The 22,434-nt window shown below is 36.9% G+C and overlaps 2 protein-coding genes and 1 pseudogene across 3 annotated transcripts; all 3 read right to left on the bottom strand.

Annotated features, from left to right (window-relative positions):
- Positions 525-3,872, bottom strand: LOC18588331 (uncharacterized membrane protein C776.05). The gene is made up of 8 exons (XM_007012660.2): positions 3,673-3,872; positions 3,415-3,534; positions 3,203-3,260; positions 2,991-3,091; positions 2,800-2,895; positions 2,619-2,712; positions 1,302-1,539; positions 525-1,157 (listed from the first exon to the last, which is right to left on the bottom strand). The coding sequence occupies exons 1-8, from the start codon at positions 3,760-3,762 to the stop codon at positions 797-799; spliced, it is 1,158 nt and encodes a 385-aa protein (XP_007012722.1). The 5' UTR covers positions 3,763-3,872; the 3' UTR covers positions 525-796.
- Positions 5,769-10,166, bottom strand: LOC18588330 (protein PLASTID MOVEMENT IMPAIRED 1-RELATED 1). 2 transcript variants are annotated; one of them, XM_018128048.1, is made up of 4 exons: positions 10,039-10,144; positions 9,835-9,918; positions 7,426-9,695; positions 5,769-7,327 (listed from the first exon to the last, which is right to left on the bottom strand). In XM_018128048.1, the coding sequence occupies exons 3-4, from the start codon at positions 9,690-9,692 to the stop codon at positions 6,178-6,180; spliced, it is 3,417 nt and encodes a 1,138-aa protein (XP_017983537.1). In that variant the 5' UTR covers positions 9,693-9,695; positions 9,835-9,918; positions 10,039-10,144; the 3' UTR covers positions 5,769-6,177. The 2 variants fall into 2 exon arrangements, with proteins under 2 accessions (XP_017983537.1, XP_017983538.1); XM_018128049.1 differs by lacking the exon at positions 9,835-9,918 and having other exon boundaries at positions 10,039-10,166.
- Positions 15,698-21,221, bottom strand: LOC18588327 (annotated as a pseudogene).

Raw genomic sequence — 22,434 nt, 5'->3', positions numbered from 1 at the left:
ATTTTCCCTTCCCTTTAATTTGATTTTAAGGGGAAAAGGAAGGATATCTGACCGTAAGCAACTAATAAAATAAATCTGCTAAAAGAGGGTCTTAACTACGAATTTACCCAAATAGAAGTATTAAATAAATGAGAAAAAAAAAGAGAGAAAAACCTAGTACTAAGCAACCAACTCTGGCCAAAAGAAGAAAAGGGCTAGGCTTACTACAAACAGCCTCCCACCTGGTAGGATTTTTCAAGTTGAATTCAATGGGTTAGCGAAAAGGAACGAAGAGATGGTTGAATCTTTTACCAAACATTCCAAATGCAAGCTATTTTGGTAACTATCATCCATTTGAGGAGTGCGACTTTCTATTCCTGGAGGAGCTTCCAAACATAGTAAAAATGTACACCGAGTAAAAAGGAGTCACGAGGACTCAGGATCCAGGATGCTTCTATTCATGGTTTTCCTCCAACACACGGATGGTCAGGTGTCAGCCTGTAATGCTTCCTCAGAAAAGCTCCACGTCCAACCCATACACCCTGTTGACACTTCAACTCTTCAATACTATATTTACAACCACTAAATTTTGAATTCAATTCTACAAAATTCGGTTTCAGGATAGTTGATAAAATTATTACAGATTCTCAATCAAAAACTACATGTTAGGACTGTCTGTCTAGGAAAACCAATCACTGTTGTGTCCTTGGGCTGTAACACAAACACAGACTATCCATGCTGTCCTCACATACAATCAACTGTTGGGAAGAATGAGCAATTTGCCATGACTTTTTATACAACTATTCATGCACAGCTACTAGGATTGGTGTATCTCAGAGTACTCGTTCTCTGTCATTGCATTCTCCATTGAAGCTGAGGGTTGATCTTGTTGACTTTTCAATACTGGCTGCATCTTCTTTTTCTCCTTCACAATTACCTGTCTAGGCATCACTTCTAGTAGAAAGCTTCCTCCATTCCATACAGAGGCAGAAACCTTGAGTATTTGGAAAATCACATGGAATTTGTATGACAGGAAGATAGGGACCGTGAGTGCCATGGTTGCCACAGTAAATATGGCTTGAAGTAAAATGTACATTAACATACGGTTTTGATCCCCAAGCAAGCCACTTAGGCGCCACCATATGTTGTTTGCTTTCTGGGCCTTCTTAGAAAGTTCCCTATTAAACCAAGAAGTCATTAGAATGAATAGAAGCCAGAGCCACAAGCAGCCTCAAAAAATATTACACGTGTATATGTAATTATATCAAAACATCTTTAGTAAGCCAATGTATCTCTGTAACAAAGGAATAATGAAAGATAACCTGTAAGAAGTCATGACTTCAGGGTCTCTTAACAACCTCTGGCGACGTAGCACATTGACAATGAGGAAATAAAGAACTTGCCAGAGGGTGTAAGCTACTAAAGGAACACCAAACAGCCAAGTCCATAGGTAAGATTTGTCTCCTACATAAGGCCATGAAGCTCGGTGAGTGGTTCCTTCAGGATGCATGGCTTCAAAGGTTGCAGGATTCCACCATCGAATTGTGAAAAAAACTATTCCTGAAACAGAATGATTATATTAGGGATCAAAAACTTTTGGACTTAATAGGACAGACGCATAAGCTAGGCCTCACTTTCTAAAAAGCCTTGACCACCAAATTCTAACGGTAGTCTTTCCCAACAACACCTACCCCAAAAATTTGGGAAAACCTACCTGTCATTTATCAGAATTCCCTGAATTTACTACTCACAGCCACCAAAGGTACACTTTATATCAGGCTGAGTGGGTTTTCTAGCACCACCAGCAAGGAATAATGACCCAGCTGATGGGGCTTATAGTTTTACAATCTATATCAAACTAAGGTCATGGAATGTCTTTTGACCTCTATAGAAAACTGAAGTTATCTCTACTTATTTTTCTTTAAAGATGTGCTATAAACATGACTAATATTAAAGCTATTCCATTCTTCATGCGCTTTTCTTTTGAAGTTCCTCAAGTGTTATATACTGGAAAATACATTTGTGTACAGCAATAGTCTAGCTCTGATAAGAGATATATGACAAATCAAATTATCAAACCAGGCATAAGCAAAATATGAATTATCAAAAGCTGCTACATCCTTCATTCCTTGTTAAACAACTTACTATCAAGGAAAATTCACCCTCAGGGCTTGTCCTACTAAAAAAAAAATTCAGGTACTTGACATCATGGCTTTCTTGAACCTCCTTTGAAGGCTGCATATTGATGGCATATACAGAAGAATCAAGTAATTTCTACTTTTGGAGATTCTAGTTTGAGCAAGTACAACTCATTGAGTTGGCAGAACAACTCAAGGAATATTTGATGATAATCGACAGCTTTTTAGTAGGGTACATGCAATAAAAAAGAATTAGAATCTGGGTAGCTGGAAAAAAATTATCTCTGTCTGCTTATGTAATACGGCAGAAAAGAATCTAGATAGCTTCCATAAAAGTAGGAACATTATTGAGATCATAAATGAACCACTTATGTGGAAACTTTAAGCTGTTTGTACGAGCATGATAAGTTTATATAACCAGTCAACATTTATACAGTAATAAACCTTAGCTATCGGTATCTTCTTAAGGATAGCAAGTGCAAATAAGGATAGAAAACATACCAGGTAAAAGATGTATAAGGACACTAATAATTTTGTCAACAGAACTAAAAACCAAGCTACAGCGCCAAACAATCAGTGCCCATGCTAGTGGCCCCTACAATAGCATCCAAAAGTATGAAGAAGTTTAAATAAATCATTCACCAATTGAGATTATGAAAGAAACCAAGTACTATAATCTTACCTCGGCAAATGAGAAGCAAACCATGAAAAACTTTTCATTCCTTGGGTACAGAAGAAGGTCAACCAAGAAGATGGTGTTGGCATAATAGCAGAAATCCTGACACACAGAATTGTATCACTTTCATAAGTTTTTGATATGGTTTTGATAAATTCCTCAAAACCATGGCCAAATTGCATAGTCGTAGAGCTTACCAGAAGATAGTAATGCCATTTCTTGAAGCGGTAGTATATCCACCGAAGAGGAACAAAGGTGACATAGAACACACAATATACATAAGGAATATCTTGTGGTCCTGAAAATAAAAAGTTCAAAAAACAAAACCAAACAAAGAACAACCACATTAATAGATTCCAGAACCCAACGTTTTTGTAATTTTGATCAATCCAACGCTAAGTTTACTCACTTGCTCCCAAGAGAAAGCAAAACCCTCCAAACCCGAGAACCCCCAAAAGATGTGTCACCTAAACATCAAATCCAAAATTACAACTTCAGACCCCATGTTCTTTATGACAAATTCTCTGAATCAGACATTGATATCCGCAATTTACAATACACAACAAGCATAAACATAAATCAACAAAATAAACAAAAAGAAAAGAGCATTAAAAAGATTACCTTGTTAATAAACCGTTCGTGTTCTTCAGCTTGTTTAGCGATCTTAACAGCCTGTTTCGACAACATCTCCTTCGTTTGAACCGCTTGTTTAGACAACATCTCCTTCGTTTTCGCCACTTTCTGCACCAAAAACGAAACATAACCCACATCGTAAAACCAAAAAACCAAATGCAAAAAACAAACTCTGAATCCATGTTACTCCAAAAAGAAAAGATAAAGAAAAAGAAAAAGAAAATCATTGGGTTACAGCAATTATACCTCGGATCGATCCTTGAACCTCAGCTTCAGCGTCCCAGATGAATCCCCATCGACATTCATGTCCTCAACGACTTCGTCGCTGCTCGACATTTCTTGCTTTTTTTTTGTTGCTAATTGAAATGAAATTCCAATGACAGAAGAAGAAAGACGAAGAGAGAAAGGTGGTGGCCTTTGTGTGAATACATGTACAAGGAGACACAAATCAGAGGTAAACGTCTCTTTATACTTCTGGTTATTAATGATTTTAATTAACTTCTAATCCTGATTAAGGGTGATTATTAAATACTAAATAATTTACTCTTTGGTAATTAGAGAACGTCAAAGACTCGGTGGACCCCTGCCCTGGAGCACATAGGTTTTAGATAGGTGCTAATTAATTTTTTTTTTAAATTCAATTAATGAATTATTACTACTGTTTTTTTTTTCTTTGTCTAATGTTGATTAAGTTAACGTCATTGACCAACTCAAATTTTAATCTATCACAAAATCCTGTCTCCTTATATGACTGATAAATTGTTTTTGTTTTCTTAATTTATTAATTAAATTGAGTTTTGTTTTGCTAATGCAGTGTTAAATCAAAATTATAATAAAACTATTTGATAACTCGAACATTAACTAATTAATTGGACGTAATATTTAATTCCACATCTGTCGATACCTTACCTTCCAAAATTAATAGCATACTTCATCAATTAAACTTTTGTTTACAAGTGTGAACTAAGGGACAAGATTCCTAATCACATGGGTAACTGTTTAAATGGTGACGTGGAGCTTTTCCTGGGTTGTTGCTCACTGGGTATTCGGATGACAGTTGTCAGGAAATTATTGGGTGAGTGATGCTCTACCCGTCCTTTGTAGAAAGTTCTAGGGGAGATAATTCTCGTCTGCGGTCGGTCTCTGGTTAGCCTTGCGTAGATAAACCAATGGACGGCAACTACAGATTCTTCCTTTGATCTCGGACGTGGCACACGGAGATTGACAAGTCTAGTCAGACGCAATATCCCCGATGCAGGAGAACTTGCCGCGCGTCGAGGAGCGTGGCCGGGCGCATTTAAAAACTTCACCACCTAGGGGTGAAGATATGATCCCCTTTGAGTTCACATTTTCCAATCTTGCTGCTGAAAAAGGCCTCTTCTTATTTTTTTAAGAAAAAAAAAATCACGATATTTATTGAATTCAAATAATTTTTTTAAAAGGCCTCTTCTTTATTTACTATGGGTGAAGAAAATCACGATATTTACTGAAAAAGGCCTTTTTTTTATTTATTTTTTTGGTAAACAAGATTTTGACTATGACAATTTACAGTTAATCATAAAAATTTATTTTACTTAAAATAAAAATATAAACACTTAATTAAATGTAATAAAAGAATAAACATTGATTTAAAATTTTTTAAATAATTTAAATATATTTTTAATATATATCTTAAATTAATTAACAAGACCAGTGAATAATAAGAATGAATAAAGGCATAATGACGATGAATAAGTTTTCTTATGTTAAGTCTCTTCATCCAATCATGAATAGAATCAGTGATGATATTTTCATCAAATTCTTTTTTTTTTCTCAAAATTTTTTAAATGTTTAATAATAGTTACTTGTAATATTAATGGATAATATCACTTTGTTTCGCTACCAAATTAATTATTTTTTCAAGTTGAGAAAAGAAATGAAGAAATTAAGACATTTGATTTATTTATTTATTTATTTTTGTAATTGAAGAAAGGGGCATTCAAACTTTATTTTTAAACAAAAAGTTTATGTACCAACCAATAAATCAAAACATTTAATATAATTGAGTTCCATTTGTACATTTTGGAATTTTTTTTTTGTAGTATGATGTGATGCTATAGAGTGAAGGTTAATATGATAAATAATTAATAACGGGTAAAGATAGAAATAGAAATCATCTTACAGCAAGTACAACGTAACTTCATATTTACTAGATAGTTTGGTTCACCTTTTATTTCTGACTAATTATCCTTCCCATCAGTAAAAATTAATTTCAGGCCATGTTCATAAATACTATACTTCATTTTTGAATATTTAAAATAGATTAATATGTGTTTAAAAGAAATCAGCTTTAACAATTAAAAAACTATAACACTTGTTCATCCGATAAACAAGCCTTCGAAGGCAAGCAAATGTGCCTGATGTAAGGTTTTTTAAATTTTCTGCTACAAAGACTACAGCTGCTGCGGTTCTTCTGCAGCAAAAAGAGACAGATCACAATTGCACAAATTGAGACACAAATTACACCATGCACTCTTTGATCGAAAAACATATAAATTTACAGACAAGAATGAAAATGTAGCAAACCACCTTTGCTCTTGACTTGAATTGCATGGACAATCAACAAATTGAAAATAAGTACATGAAAATCTCCACCAGCAGAACTTGTCAACCCTGTCTAATCTCAAAGCTGTATACTCTGGCTCTCTGCCACCACCCCATCTTATGTAGGAGCACTTAATCCTTTCAACCAAATTCCAATGCATGCGCAACTCATTGCAACCTGATAGTTTCATTGGGGAATATAACGTTAGGATTTCGAATATGCGGATTAAGGGCTGCCAATTCTTTCCATTTAGCCCCAGTACCGTGAATACGAGACGAGATGCTCCACAAGGTGTCACCTGGCTGAACTTTTGTTGTTGAAGGGGTTGAAGGTTTAGAGGCAGCCTTGGACTTCAATAATGGATGTTTATTGCTCTTTCCCATTCCATTGGCAAGCAACCATCGAGAACCAGACTGTTGTTGGGTCTTGCTACCCCAAAGTTTCTTCTTGCCAGGCTCAGTCTTCAAACCAGCAACATGGACTTCTGTGATTCTGAATTGAGGAATCCCTTCCTCTTGGGAAGCTTCTTCTTCTTTCATCTCCTCCTTTTTCACCACCTGTTTTACAGCACACTCAGAGTCATCATTCTCTTCATTGTCATTCCTCAAAGCTGAAACCGTACTGTATATCTTTGGCTTTGGTGGGACAAATACCCTCTCCACTTGAATAAGAGCAAGCATTGGTGCACCAACTGGCTCGTAGTTTCTTATAGGATCGCGAAGTTGCACCATCAATGCCACTGTGAAATTATTCCCCAACAAACCACACTTTTTACCCCGTCTTTTCTCTCCCTTTGACCCTCCACGAATCAAGTCCAATGATGTAGCATGATGAGCAGCAAGGATTTTAGAAGTTCGCTCACTTATTCGATCTTCATCATCAATATCACCCGAATCAAGTCTCATCCATTCACCAAGAGTAAGTGACAGACCCATTAAACCATCAACATCATCACCACTGTCTTTTATATCCAACAATTGCATCCCAGCAGCTCCCTCTAAACCAAGGGACCCACTAATACCAAACCCCTTACCTTGAAGGGCGGAAATTTCCCCAATAGACTGTGCACTGATGTTTGAAGGTGCATCCTCATCTGACATGCCAGATTGAATTCTCAACCCTTCCATTGAGAGTGCTTCAATCTTGTCCATTGCCAATGGAGCAAGATCTTCAAGGGATACATAATCTGAGCCCATCTCATTGACAGAGGTTGAACTAAGTTTGTTAGAGCTGGGTAGAGATGATCTTCTTTTAACTTTCTTTTGTCCACCAGACACATCTTGCCCAACCTCAAAATCATGCTGCAACAAACACTGCCTGCATAGAAGACGAAATAACATATAAGTAAGATTTCACAAACAATATTTACGAAAGAAATATGTTGTGGGAAACCAAAGAAAAATGGAGTCACAAACCTCTCCGATCCCTCCAAAGTGGGGGCAGTGGGGGCAGCTTCCCATGCTACTTGTTGCATTGTCTTACCAGTTATATCCTCCAAAGGCATCAACTTATTAGCCTGCATAGAGAGCTTTTCAATCCCCACTGAGGCCAGTCGCTGAAGTATATCCATTATACCGGAACCCATATCTGCAGGTACCACAACAGGACTGGACACCTGCATGATCAGGCTCCCACCACTTTTAGCATTACTAAAAAGTGTCGGATTCATGGACCGCAAAAACCCTCCGTTCTTTGTCTGAAGAAATGGACCTAAACCTTCTCCAAGAGAAGGCAGTTCAAGTGGCTCTTCAGGAAGCAAATCAACTGGACTCCCAAATCCACCAGAAGAGCCAGGAGAATGCTCAAAAGCCTTCTCATTCAATCCCCACTCACGCATTAAAGCTTCTGTCTCCAAGTCTTCCAAAACTTTAGCCCTCGTTTTGCTCATCCCATTAAGTTCCATCTGATGCTCTTGCTCAGCATCTTGAATAACAGACGGCAGATCAAAACCCTCAGTAAAGTTCCCCCAACCAGAAGCAGTTGAAGTATCAAAGTCACATTCTACTTCCTCCCCATCAGGCGTGTCAAAATCAAATAATGAACAACCACTGGCTAGGGTATCTTTCTCAAATTGCCTTAGTAAACGCTCCCTTGGTGACTCAGGCTCACTCTCAGAACTCAAGCCAAATGGACTGTGATCAATACCCAGCATATTCAAGAACTCACTTGCCACAGATTCAGTAACTTCATCCAAGCTAAGTGACTTTGCCTTCCTATTTGTTTTATAATTTGCTTTATCCTCCATGTAGTCTTCTGGGTCTTCAGGATCAGGAGAATCTAATGCCGCCTCCAGATTTGAAATGCTATTTAAAGCTAACTCTAATTCTTTCATCAGTGATTCTTTTGAGCACTGGTTGTCCTCTTTGGAATTGCTATCTTGCACCACAAGCACATTTCTTTGATTACTACCACTCTCCTCATTGGAGGAATGAAGCTGAGAGCATTCTTCACTATTTCCTCCAATGCCAGGATTAAGTCCAACAACTTGAGGGCTTGCTACCGTTGGTATACCAGTCGCCACAATGGAAACTTCCTCCAACTTAGCCTGTTCTGAAGATAACTCTATCCCTTTTTCAACAACAGAGACATGGTTATCTTCAGTTTCTTTTTCAATATTCTCCTTACTTGATTCAGATGCAAGGGAAGATGGAGGTTTGATGGGCTCAACATGTTCCATTAAGACATTGTGTTCAGGCTGAGAAGCAGCATAAACATCTGACTTGTCTTCATCAAATTTCTTATCTAGCATATTTGTATGGTCGAGCTCCAATATTGACACAGGCAAAACTTCATGAAGATCTTTTATCTCCTCTACAAAATGAGATGAGTCCAAAGGTTTGATGTTACCCAAACTGGGAAGACTCTCAACACGCCTCATTGTGCCCTTTCCCATACTCAGATTATTCTGCTTCATAAGTGACAACTTGGTATCATACTGATTATTACCAGCTGGAATGGGATTATCCCCGATAACCATATACCCAAAACTAACATTCAGTGTCGCACCCTTGGCCTTCCCTGATAACTTAAAACTTGTTGTCCACTTCCCTGAGCTCTTCTCTTCCTCCAGTTCCTCCAACGTAAGCGGAAGCAACCGTGTAAGGTCAACTCGATGCTTCCCCAAATCAAGGTCTGGTGCTCCATCCACAGAGGCATAGAGCAGGAAATGCTTTGCCTCATACTTGGCTGAATGGTGAGGTCCACTTCGACTACCATATACCGAGCATGTATGTGTCAGCTTCTCTTCAAATTCAGCAGTTCCATCAAAAACTTTAGCTGGACAAGTCACTTGACCCCCATCTCTCCTCTTCCAATGCACACATAGACTAAGATCATTAAAATTGACCGGCAAACCTTCAATGGAGTGTACTTGAAGTGAGAAACAACAAGCAAACCTACGGTTTCTAACATTCGAAAATGCTTTCAACGGCTTCCAATTCCAAATGGATTTCTTGTCTTTGCGTGATTGGTCGTCTTTACTGTTCTTAGGCTTTGATTTTTGTTCGGGCAAGTGGGTTTTCCCGGCTGGTTTGTTGAACCGAGTATGAAAAGCAGAAATTGAAGTCCTTGAAGGGTTCTTGTCCAAATACAAAGCTTTGCTAATAGCTTCAATTTCATTCAAAAACTTCCCATTACTGGAATCCTCACTATTCTTCTTCCTAGATTCAACTTTGGACAGCATGATCTTTTTTTTTAAAAAAAAAACAGATTAAGCAATAGTAAAAAAAATCCCTTACAAAAAATTCATTAAACAAATCTAAATCTAAGAAAATACAAAAATAAATAAATGAATAAAGGTAAAAGCCAGAAATTATATTAATTACCAAATTGAGCTTTCCAGCAACCAAAATTTCCTAATCGAAAACCCTGTTTTAGATTTCAATACATAGTCTCCTTCTGGCCTTTGCCTATCCAAAGTTTAAAAAATTCATCCGATTCACCAAAAACATATACAAGAATCTCAGAAAAAAGAAAAACCCAAAAACATAGGTGGTGAAGAGAATAAAGCGGAGATGTCGAAATCTTACAACAAGAAAGTTACGGCGGCTGAGAGAATTGAGCCGCGGTTGTCTGGGCGGGTCGTTGTCCCCTTTGGTCTCTGAATTGCCGCTGCCTTTTTCTCAATCCAACATTTCAAACCAACTACAAAAATGTATATTTCTCATTTAGTCATATTTATTAAGTAGTATTTGTTTAGACACGGTATTTACCTGGTGGACCCTTGTCTTTTCATGAAATCTGTTTCCTGGACTTGTACATTTTCCATTTTTTCACATTTACCCTCAAGTACAAATATGGTCCCTCTATCTATTTTTCCATTTGGATCCTTGCAATGATTTTGCAGTGGGGTAGATTTTGTTGCCATATACGGTGGATTTACCTTTATTTAACTTGAGTTGATAGATAAATGTATTATATGCTGGTCACTACCCTAACCATGGTTGTAAATTGATATTGGACAATAAATCTTAAATTACAAGAAAAATGAACCTACCAGATTATCATAGTAACATTAATTATTATCAATTGCATGCATTTGAGCTACTCTCTAAACAGAATCTTGCATAACTTGAATATGTAATTTAAAATTTTATTATGAAAATAAATATATTATTATAAATTGATAATCAGTAAACTAATCAATCATAAGTTAGACGACTAAAAATTTTCATTTATATTTGGTTTCTCTAAAAAATTTCAATTGATCTAATATTTAATTTTAAATCTTAAATTAACTATTAAAGTTTTGTTATTGACAATTTATTAGTACTAATTATAGATTTCAGTATGTGTTCGGACATAAAAAGGAGCTGACTATGTACGTGAAAGATTTTATAAAATAACAAGTTACCAAATAAGATTAAACCTATGCAACATTCTAATACAAATGAGTTCAGTTATGTAATAAGGGCTTGACTTGTTCATATATAAAATAAATTTTTGTAATTCTGATCAAGTTCAATTACGATTTTTGAAAAGGAGTTCAAGTTCGATTTAATTAAAATTTGGTTGAATTTGAGATTAGATCGAGCTCACTTCGTTTAGTTGAAATAAGCTTATATGTGAACATTAAACAATTAATGAATATGTTCATGGCTTAAGGAATTTGTTTATAAATAATAAACAAGCTAATAATCAAATAATTTAAAACAAACAACTGTGAAATAAAATACAAATAATAATAATAATAATAAATTATATTATAATCTAAATTCTAATCAAATTATAAACAAATATTATTTTGAATGAGCTTTTAAGCAATTTACAAATGATTTTATAAATAAATAATAAATAAACCTTTTTCATAAATATAAACGAAAACACACGTATGGACATGCTTGACTTGTTCACTAAACAAAACCTAAAACCTTGTTGGAAACTGTTTGTTTGACTCTTGAAACAAGTATGAAGTACCTTAATCGGAGCTTATTCAAGAGTTGTTCGAGGAACACAATAAAATGATGAAATAAGGGTATAAAAGAGAGAGAGATAGAAAGCTGTAGGCAGAAATGTAAAAAATGGAAAATAAACGATTGCATCGCTAAATATGTAGTGGGAGGCTTAGCTGTCACATTTGGGGCATTTAGTCAAAGGGCAGAAATACTTTACTTGAATGAAACATGAGTTAGAAACCCACTTTAGTGAATAAAGACCAAAAGCCAACGCTCTCCTCTCACATTCACATTGCTTGCAAGCCAAAGAGTCAAAGACGCAGGAAACAATAAATATTGTATAAAAATTTTGCGTTGTCATAACAAAAATAAATATGTAGGATATTGGTTTGCAATTCCCTCCAAACTAAGCTTTTTCCAGAAGTTTTAAATTTCTTTTGGGGGTATTCCCCTCTCCCCCTCCTCCAGAATCACGTGAGAAAGCTTCAAAGTTTAGTATTAGTAGGTGTGGGCCAAATCCAGATGTTTCCAGGCTTTAGCTTACGTCGCCAAATGTCGACGCCATTACATGCAATGTATGGCTGCAGTTAGCTGCCTGCATTCAGCAGTGGCCCACTCCCAATTTTTCAAAATTACCCGCCAACCTGTTTCCTCGTATCATTATTATATCAATCATCAATGATTAAATGCTGCATGAAAACAACAGTATTCCATATATATTGAACTTATAAGTATTTTATAAACATTTTAGTCTTGACTGGTCGTCTTATTTGGATAAAATTATTTAAGATAATGTTTTATCTTTTTATCTTGATAAATTGGAATTATAAAGATTATTAAATATTAGAATCATCTGATAAAAAATTATTAATATTTTTTATGAGATTTATCAAGTGTTCTTTACTAAAAGGATTTTGTTTTAATTGAAATCAAGAGTGTAGCATTATTAGTATGACCAAATGCATTACTGTCAAATTGTATCTAATATTTATCATTTGATTTATCGGATGATACGATTAATAAAAAAAGTAGTATTTAACATTATATAGAGGATGTAGCTTGGTATCACTACTTCAATTCCTATTGATAATTGATAACATCGTTACAGATGAAAGGGGAAACTGAAATGTACAACCATACTAGTTAAACAGCATAAGTCTGAGACAATTATCCAAACCAATGCCATATTTGGCTCTAACAATGCATCCCTTGAGAAACCAAATTCCTTCATACTCCTTTTATCTTTGTTCCTGTGCATACACTATACTATATCTTTTCTAATGTAGCTAAACAAGTTTTCTTCTTCTCTGTTTCTGGTTTCTAGACAAATAGAAATTCATAGCTTTGCATATGGAAGCACATGACGTGGAAGAAATGAAGCAATCAAGACGAAAGGAAGGGGAAAATGTACGGATATATTATAAAAAAATAAATTGTCATTAATAATTAATTTTTGGTTGAAGGTTGTTTTTCAAATAAAATGGTTGAAGTTAGCATTTTATGAATTAATATCCTCAAATCACAAAAAAAAAAAACAAAAAAAACAGGTGTCTAAATGTAATTATTAATTTAAATTAATTATGAAAAAGTCTTTTTTATGTTATTTATAAATTTGTATTTTTTGTTGAGAAAGAATAAACAAATGCACGAAGTTCACATTCTATTCTTCGAAAATACAATTTATTTCTGTTAATATTATATGCGACATTGTAATTCTATTGTGCCATCATGCCGATTATAGATTGATCAGGCAATCGATTTGAGTAAACAAGCTCTTCATGTCTAGTATCAATTCAGCTTCTCCAACAAACTGAAATGTCACTGAGATCTTGATTTGTTGTTACCTTGCAGCACACAAAAATCTTCTTGCTTAAAACAGGATTCACTAGACTTTGGACTACCTCTATAATTGCATCGTTTCCTCTTTTTCACTAGTCAAGTAAAAGACGCACCGAAGTAGATGATCACTCTAATGTTCTCCCCTTTCGTTCTAAATATATTCTTGCATAAAATAAAATTTAGTAGACTTTGTACTTCCTTGATAACTACGTTCATTCCCTTCTTTTACTAGCCAAGTAGAAACTGACCGGATCACTCCGGTGTACTCCTCTTTCCTTCTAAATATATTACATTTATTGAAAGCCTCTCCTCTCCGATACTAATGCCTTCAAGAAGAGCATGATAGTCGCCATCGATCACTTTCAAAGGTGTTGAATCTCCCTCAACCCAAGATATATCATCGAGAACCAATTCATTATAAATATAGTTAGGGTCTAAAACATTACCGATACAATATGAGAATTGAGCCAGTCGAGTTGGCAATGATGTGCATAGCAAGCCAAGTCCAAATACTCGGCTCATTAGCTTATCATCCTCGAACTCCATTTGTGAAACCGCACTCAAATATCACATGCATGACAGCCAAGCCATTGTCTGATGTTCTAAAAATAATTTTTTTGGAAAAATGTAAATCATTTCATTTTTCAATGTGAAGCATATTGACCTGAAATCCTCACCACTGATGTGTATAAAAAGAACAGGCTCTGTTACTAAAAGTCCAGAAACATGACCCAACTACACAGCATACAAAAACCGCTTGCAGCACCAGAAACATGACCCAACCATACAGCATACAAAACCCGCCTGCTGTACCAGAAACAGGACCCAACTATATAGCATAAAAAAACCGCTTGCAGTACCATGCTTAAAGCACCCAATTCGTACGTATTAACAACCAAACAAAGACACTTATATCAACAGGTGTCCCAACAACCTTAAGATAATGATACATCACAACCTGTTAGAACTGCCTGTGAGAACAAAACACACTGTACCAGCGCCTAGTTCAACACGCAGCCAAGCCTTCCACCTTCCAAAAGCACAAATCCTTGCCTCACCTGGATGCCTGATAGATAGGTTGTACCAAGAACCAGGTTAGGCTTCCACCGTCACTTCCACTCCTTGTCCTGTCGTCAACAATAGCCATCATTGTAGAAACCCCTATGAATTAGGAGCCAGCTTCCCAATTTTGACTCCTGTCGACCGCTGCTGGTGAATCCCCAACAACTCTTCTTCCTGACCTCATTTTCCACCCCTCCAAGGCAATATGACAATGTCTTGCCGCCCCCTAGTGGATCTCCATCTGATCAGCGGCCTTCTCCACCTTCTCCAGCCCAATCACACTCTTATAACGGTATTGCTCTGTTGAAGTTTTCCCTGATCACCTCTACCTTCCGAATGAACAGCAGGGTTGCTCTCTGGAAAGGTTTTCTATTGAACCAACCCCTTGATATTGCTGGTGGTAAAAACATGGCTCGGACGAGGTGCACGAGGTATTAAGAGGTTGGGAAAAGATACAATACTCAGAATTGCATGGCAATCTAGTATATGTGGAAGAGTTGGTAGAATTATAGATCGGACTATACTGATTGGAGCATCGGAGGCAAGGGTGACATTGAACCCTGCTTCCAGTGTCCATTGCTAATTGAGAAACAGGATAGAGAAATTATTACTAGGATGAATGTCAGGCTGAGTATCAGTAGTGGGCAAAGTTATTCTAATTTGCATGGTGCTTTCTACGCGGGTTGTGAAATCTTCACTCTTATTGTGATAAGGAGAATGAATAGAATCTTCACTCTTATTGTGATAAGGAGAATGAATAGAATCTTGGTGGATGAGCTTAATGACCAACTTCTTGGATCACCATTGCTGGAAGGGTTGAACTGCTTAAGCTTATAATTGTAAAAAAAAAATGAGAGATTGAATTTGTTCCATAGCCATGACTGCTATGTATTCTTTTGTTGCATCTTCATCTTATATGTATTTCTAATTATTCTTGTTAAAGCGTAGTCAATCGTCTCTAAGTTGCGTAGGATTTTTCTAAATTTGTTAAAGTAGTTGGATACAGAAATGTTGTTATTGCTGTGACTTTCTGATGCGGCTCTGTTTTTGTAAACTGGTGCAGGGTTATGTCAGGGAGGCTCAGTTGTTGTGGTTGTAGCCTGATGATGTCATTGGGGATGGTTGTTTTTGGTTGTACAGACCTCTTTTTTTGGCTGTATGGGCAACCTTTAAGCCAAAGTTGCTTAGGAATTTTCTAAATTGTTCTTGTTAGAGTAGTTAATCTTGCTTAGGATTTTCTAAATTATGTAGTTAATCATCCAGAAGTTGCCTAGGATGTTTCAAGGAATGTTTTCAAAATTGTTCAGTATCGAAGATTCCAAGCGTTAACATTAGCACACGTGATACTTTAAATCATGACCAAATACTCAACACCAAAACCATGGGAGTGGTATTTAACATTAATAATTCTATCAGATGATGCAGCCTAGTTTCAATATTCCAATTTCCAATGATAATTGATAACATCATCACGGATGAAAGTGGGGAAACTGAAATGTACAACCATTCTAGTTAAACAGAACAAGTCTGAGACAAATATCAACACCAATGCCACATTTGGCTCCAACAATGCATCCTCTAAGAAGCTGTGGTAGTTGGAAATGGCCAGCTTGGTCTCCGATAAGAATTTCATATTGATGATATACGTATTCAGACATTGCCTTGATCCTGATCTTGCCTCTCTTTTCTGCACGATGAAAGCCGCTTCTTTATGTGTTTTCTTAGCCTCTGGACAATCCAGATAAATAAAGCGCGCTGTATGAGCTAAGAAGACAATGCCAATTACGTCCAACCATGCTAGCATAGCAATCGCGATCACCATTTGTACAGTTTGCTCATTGTCTGGCGTGATAGTTAACATAGAAGCAATGTAGGTGACTACCATAGATGTTAAAGTCACCCACATGGTAGCCATGAGAATCCACACATATATTCTCTGCTTCAGAGGTAATCCACTTACAAGAAAAAACAATGTGCTTATGGAAGAAATGAAAGAAACCGTGTTGAATATCCAAAAAATACTGTATAGCTTAGAATCATAAGTAGCCAGCACTGACTGAACAGTGTGGAAATAGTCAGAGTCATGGTCCCAAACACCACCAGGAGGGCTGAACCCTTCTTGATAGGCCATAGCTGCAATAACAGAAGCAGCTACCATCAAAGTGTCATATTTCTTGTTCAACCGGTCATCATTCTTCAAGTGCTTCTTTTTGTTATTGCCAGCACCAGATGCTGCTATGGCTTCAGAATTTACCGGCACTTTGGGTTTTTCACTTGCTTCAATAAATTGGGTTATGCCACTTTCTGATGCAGGGATCCTCCTTGATCTCAATGCTATCGCATTTAGGAGGGATTCATGAATTTCCATGCCTTTTAGATCTCTTGGCATGTTTGCTATTATATCTAAGGCTGTAAAACCATTTTGGTTTACAGCATTTACTTCTACTGCTGTTTCATTGAGAAGATATTTCACAGTCTGCACAACATAAACGAAAAGTCATAAGTACATTTAGACAGACATTATGAATCTAGTACAACTAAGATGCTGGCCTTTTGAAAATTAAGGGGACAGATGCTGTTGATCTGTTGGTTTATCCGAGGATTCTCCTTGATCAGAGGTAAGTCACTTCTGGGTGTGTTTTAGGAAGGAAAGCTGGAAAGGCCCAAACTTAGTAATATCAAGTGTGGCATTAAGTCATTTGTTTTGGAAGTCTAAGCAAAATCCAATTTATATGATTTCATCATTTCAGGCATGGGAAACAAAAAAGCTAAAGAAGAAAACCAGTCCTAATACATACTTGAATTACCTAAATTATCATATGCTTGGTCAATGTGAATTCGGTGAGTTAGGGTCTATTCTACTGACTGAAATAAGTGGCATTCAGCATTCCACCTAAACCAAGGACACAAAGACGATTTCCTGATATATGGGAGATAAGGTTGCCAACTTAGCTTCACTACAGAATTCAAAAGAAAAACCGTCTCTTAAATAAATTCTTTTAGGATCAGGATATTCAGCAAAAGATTAGTGACAACAATTGAGAACAAAAGTAAAAGAATTACCTCAATCCGCTTCACAGATACAGCTACATGCAAGACACTATTTCCATCACGGTCTTTGATGTTTACTATATCCTTGTCCCTCCCCAGTTCCACCAAGAGCTTTGTAGTTTTCAAACGGTTGTGCTCCACAGCCAAGTTCAGAAGGGTCTCTCCCTTGTTCAGTGTATATTGAGCTGCTTCAGAATTCACATGCACCAACTCTTGTATGACATCAACCCGGCCTTTCATTACAGCTAGATGAAGAGGGGTTCGACCATCTTCCTCTCGAGCAAGACACATATCAGGATTCACTGACAATAGCAACTTAACCATTTCAGTGTAGCCATTGGCAGAGGCCAGGTGAAGAGGTGAAAAGCCTTGCGAATCCAACTCTGAGGCAAGTTCTGGTCTACTATTCAACACTGCCTCGGCAAAATGGAGGTGACCTAGCATGGCAGCGATGTGTAAAGGAGCTTCATTGAATCTTGTGGTTGAGACACCACAAGACACGGGCTAGAGTGAGCTTATCTTCTTCCATTAATTGGTTTAAGGAGCTAACACTCCCACTTAGGGATGTTTCATAGAGCCTTTTCTCTCTTAGAATAATTCTCTCACGACCATCCATGGATGATGTTCAGTCCTTGCGCTTTGCCAATGCCTAGCTTCATAATCCATTATATCCACAAAAACTACCTCCCTCACTTTCAATCACAAATGGAGACCCTTTTCCTTTCTTCTACCCACTCACGCACTTTCTCTACGCACTTACTTAAAGATGAAAAGTATGAAGCGCACTATTCCTTATGCTATCAAAGATCATTTTCACAGTTGCTCAGCTTATTTAGCCTATCCAGAGGAGTTTCATTATTTAATGAAGTTTGTGGTTGAGACTAGGGCTAGAGTGAGCTTATCTTCTTCCATTTTCCAGGAGCTAACACTTAACACTCCCGCTCAGAGGTGCTTCAAATAAAGTATTTTCTCTCATAATTCTTTCACGACCTTCAATGGATACTTTCCTTTATGCTTAGCTACATCCGTTACATCCACCAAAACTACCTCACTTCCGATTTCTAATGGAGGCCCACTCTTTCTCCACGCCCTTGCTTAAAGATGAAAAGGATGAAGGGCACTACCTCATGCTATCTAAGACAGTGCACCCGTATCATTTTCACAGTTTCTCAGCTCATTTAGCCTAGTACCATAACGATGCAATTTTTTGGTTTTTTTTTTTGTTTCTTCGCTTTTTACCTGTGATTTTGCATAAATTCCAACAGTTTAACAATGCTGCAATGTCCTTTCTGCTGATAACTCTCTATATGTTAATTGATATAAAAATTATTTGCATGCAGGGGATATATGCCAAGCCCTAAGAATGATATATAACAAGCAATCAAGCAGAAGGGTTCTTAGTTGTTTTGGTTGATGCTATTTACATTGTAACTCCACAAGGGTATCCCAGGATTGAAGAGAAAATATTGAAAATAAAGATAAATGCTGAAGCAAGGAGTAGAAAATATACAGTTTAATATCCACGTCATTCCAATTTGGTATGCTTTACAGGAGAAATATAGTATTGTGAAAGTAAGAAATTACCACAGTGGTATATGCAGGACAAAACTTGTTCTCAGCAAAGCTTGCTGAAAAAAAATGATCCAACTTTAACATTTACAAATCTATCACACCAATCTGAAACTAGTTACAACAAGCTTGGAACAATAACTTTAGTGTAGGCTACCAGTATGAAACTTGCAAAATTTTCATTACTTTCATCTCACACATCTTCCTGGTCATTGTCAACTTGAGCTGAAGGTTTCTGCTCCTTTTCCTTAATAAATCCATACTTTCTAAGAACCCATAAGTTCATACGAACGACATTCCCAATGAAAACAACTCCCATAAGACACAACCATGCTAAGACTGATATCTCTGTTACATCACGCAGCATACCTGCTGTGCTCTCGGGTGACATATGTCTTAAAGAGATGAAGTACGTTATCACTTGGGCTGTGATGGCAACCCACATGATAATCATTTGAATCCACATCCATCTTCGTTTCTTTATCGGTAGCCCACTAACAAGCAAGAGTATTATGCTTAGAGACGCAAGGAAAGCAAGTGTGTTGAAAATCATAAATTGACCATACTCAATATCTTGGCTGTATGCCATAACAGCAGTTCCGGCTTTGCGAGGATGCTCCAGAGGGTTTCCGTTCCCATCTACAGTTTCATCTGCTTGCCAAACACCTCCTGGTGGGGTTATTGCAGCTTGGAATGCCACAGTCGCAATCAATGATGCGACCACCATCAATGCACTTCGCTTCCTACCAAGCCAATCAGTGTGCTTATGCGTTTTTATTGGCTTCCTTGAATTGCTTTCTTCTGCTGATACATGTGAGACCAGAGACCTTGTTATCTGGGGAACTTTTGTTGGAGTTAGAACCCACTCAGGTGTAATTATTTGTAGATCCTTTGCACTTAAAACTCCAGCATCTCTAAGAATGCATTCAATCTCCATGTCTCTCAAATCTCTGGGGCTCTGTGTCAAAGTATCTAACACTGTGAAGCCATGCTTATTTATTGCATTTATATCCAGCCCAGGAACAGTAAGCAAAAACTTTATGATCTGCAAAATTTATTAAATAGCAATATTATGAAATGAAATGCAATTGAACTAACCTTTTGGATATTCATAAGCACATTATAGAATTAGATCTCCCAAAGCCAGCACCTCTAAAATACATCTGCATTAAATTCTACACCTAATGATATGAATTCTTTTGACACTGCAAGAGTACTTAATCTAGTTTGAATCAGAGAACAACCAACCAATTATGCTATGAACTCAATTGTACTTGAAAATGTTTGTGACAAACATAATTGTACCTTAGTCTGTCTTCATATTCGTAATTTCCATTACCAAATAAATATAACCCCTCCAACCAGAACTAAGGAGTTGATAGTAAATGCCAAAAAATTAATCAGATTAAAATCTACACAAAAGGTTCAAATATACAAACCAAGAGATGAACAAACATTGTAGAAGCATACCTCAATCTGCTTCTTGGCCACAGCAATATGCAACACAGTGTTTCCATCACAATCCTTTTGATTCACCAATACATCATCATCTTTTCCAATCTCTTCAACCAAACTCTTCAACCCCAACAACCTATTACTTCCCACACACAAATGCAACGCAGTTTCATCACGTTCAGTCACCACCTGTGCTGACTCAGGCCTAGCTCGGACTAATTCCCTCAGCACCTTAACCCTCCCCTTGATAGCTGCCAGGTGGAGTGGCGTCTTACCATCTTGATTCCTCACCATGCACATTCCTGGATCCACTCTGACCAACTCTTTGACTATCTCGAGGTGCCCTTTTGCTGCAGCCAGGTGAAGGGCAGAGCAGCCATGGGAATCCAACTCGGAAGCCAACTCCGGGTTTAGATTGAGAAGCTCTTGGACAAAATTGACATGTCCTAGCATGGAGGAAACATGGAGAGGGGTCTCGGAGACACAAGAAACCATAGAACGGTGAAGAATGAGAGGATCTTCTTGAAGTAAATCTTGGAGGGACTGGATGTCTCCTTCCATAGCTGCATCTGATAACCTTTTTTCCATCTTTAATTTTCCTCTTTCTGCTCTAGCTTCTGCGTTTGTCTCCTTTCAGAAATTTCTTTTTCTTTTTTGTTTATAAAAGTCATTTGTGGAAGAAAGCCGCCAGGAAGAAGAGTGGGAACAGAACAAGAGGTGGGTAGTGGCTTTCATGGAGGATGCTTGGGTCAAACGTTTGTGTTTTGGAATTTTTGTGGTGGGACCCTCGGAAGCTTCTGTTCTGTGAGGCGTTGACGTTGGTTTGAAAAACACAGTGCATTATACAATACCAAAGCCTATTACTCTATTGAGGTTTTGGAATTTTTCCAGGTTTTAAACTTTTTTTTTTTCTTCTCATTTCAAGGTTCACACTTAAACTAATTAAAAAGGAAGTCAAAGAATTGTGATAGTTCATTATTAATTAATAATTCTTCAGTTTTAGGAATTGGAATATAGAGGTAGGAATACGAGGCTCTTGCCTACTCCTTCCTAAATGGGAATACCTATTCGGATATGGAATGCCATTGGTGTCCATATTAAATTGGAAAGCTGATGCATTCCATTTCCATTTCAAATTTCAGATGATCTTTACCCGCTGAAGCTAGCCCATCTTATTAGTAAGCTTGGACAAACAAGGAAAGGCTGAGCTCATCTGATTGGGCTGCTAAATTATAGTCTGGCAAAGGAGCCACGGACGTTGCCCACATTGGCATCAGGAAGTTGGGAACTAATCTCAAGTCTCAAATACTCAGATATAAGATGCAGTAAATAAATCAGAAAATTCGCTAAGATAAGATTATGGAAAACTATTTTCTTTGCCTTTGGGATCCTTGAGTGCCAGGATATTGAGTATCGTCAATTTATGAGTTTCTATTGAAACTTGGGAATATGGAGGGTGCCTTGTCTCTATAGGGTTACTTCTTTATCCACTCACAGTATTATGGAATGGATTAGTAAATGATGTTGTATTAGTATTTTCAACTGTAACAAGAGGGTCAAAAGGAGTGACTTGATCATCTCAGAAGAAGTGATTTTTAAAATTCAATTTAATGAAGATAAGATTGGACTGATGTTCGATAAAGATAGAAATAAAGAGGAAGGGTACTGCTTGATGCCATGAGAATTGAATGAAAAAAAGATTAAAACAAACAAAAAATTAATGGTTTACTTTGAAAAATAAGGAAACAACGAGTTAAAAAAAATAAAGAAATTTTGAAGCGATTAAGGAGAACAAGAAGTCGAGCAATGATTTCAACTTTGATATCATGAGAAATTAAAAATATGAAACATGTTTTGTTTTTTTCAAAATTAGATAAGTATGTACAATTATATTATACAGGATATGTACATGTGTACATACACATGTAGGGTTCATAGGACTAGGTTATTCCTAATTTCCATCATCATCAACAGCCTTCTTCCTGTGTGATTGAGTTGCGGCGCAACAATAATTTTTGAAACAAGGAAGTGCTCAGTTGGATGGGCAAATGCAGG

Source organism: Theobroma cacao, chromosome 9 (genome assembly GCF_000208745.1).
Source record: "Theobroma cacao cultivar B97-61/B2 chromosome 9, Criollo_cocoa_genome_V2, whole genome shotgun sequence".
In the NCBI taxonomy this organism is placed as follows: Eukaryota; Viridiplantae; Streptophyta; class Magnoliopsida; order Malvales; family Malvaceae; genus Theobroma; species Theobroma cacao.
Note: the sequence above shows the minus strand (reverse complement) of the source record. Positions and strands in the feature narration are given on the sequence as shown.

Bases quoted from the DNA above. Each gene is read 5' to 3' on its own strand.
- LOC18588331 (XM_007012660.2), bottom strand. From the start codon at position 3,762: ATGTCGAGCAGCGACGAAGTCGTTGAGGACATGAATGTCGATGGGGAT. The intron at 2,713-2,799 runs GTAAGATTATAG...ATGCTATTGTAG, and splicing joins TTTGCTTCTCATTTGCCGAG to GGGCCACTAGCATGGGCACT. The intron at 1,158-1,301 runs GTTATCTTTCAT...TTGGTTTAATAG, and splicing joins GAAGTCATGACTTCTTACAG to GGAACTTTCTAAGAAGGCCC.
- LOC18588330 (XM_018128049.1), bottom strand. From the start codon at position 9,692: ATGCTGTCCAAAGTTGAATCTAGGAAGAAGAATAGTGAGGATTCCAGT. The intron at 7,328-7,425 runs GTTTGTGACTCC...TCTTCTATGCAG, and splicing joins ACTTTGGAGGGATCGGAGAG to GCAGTGTTTGTTGCAGCATG.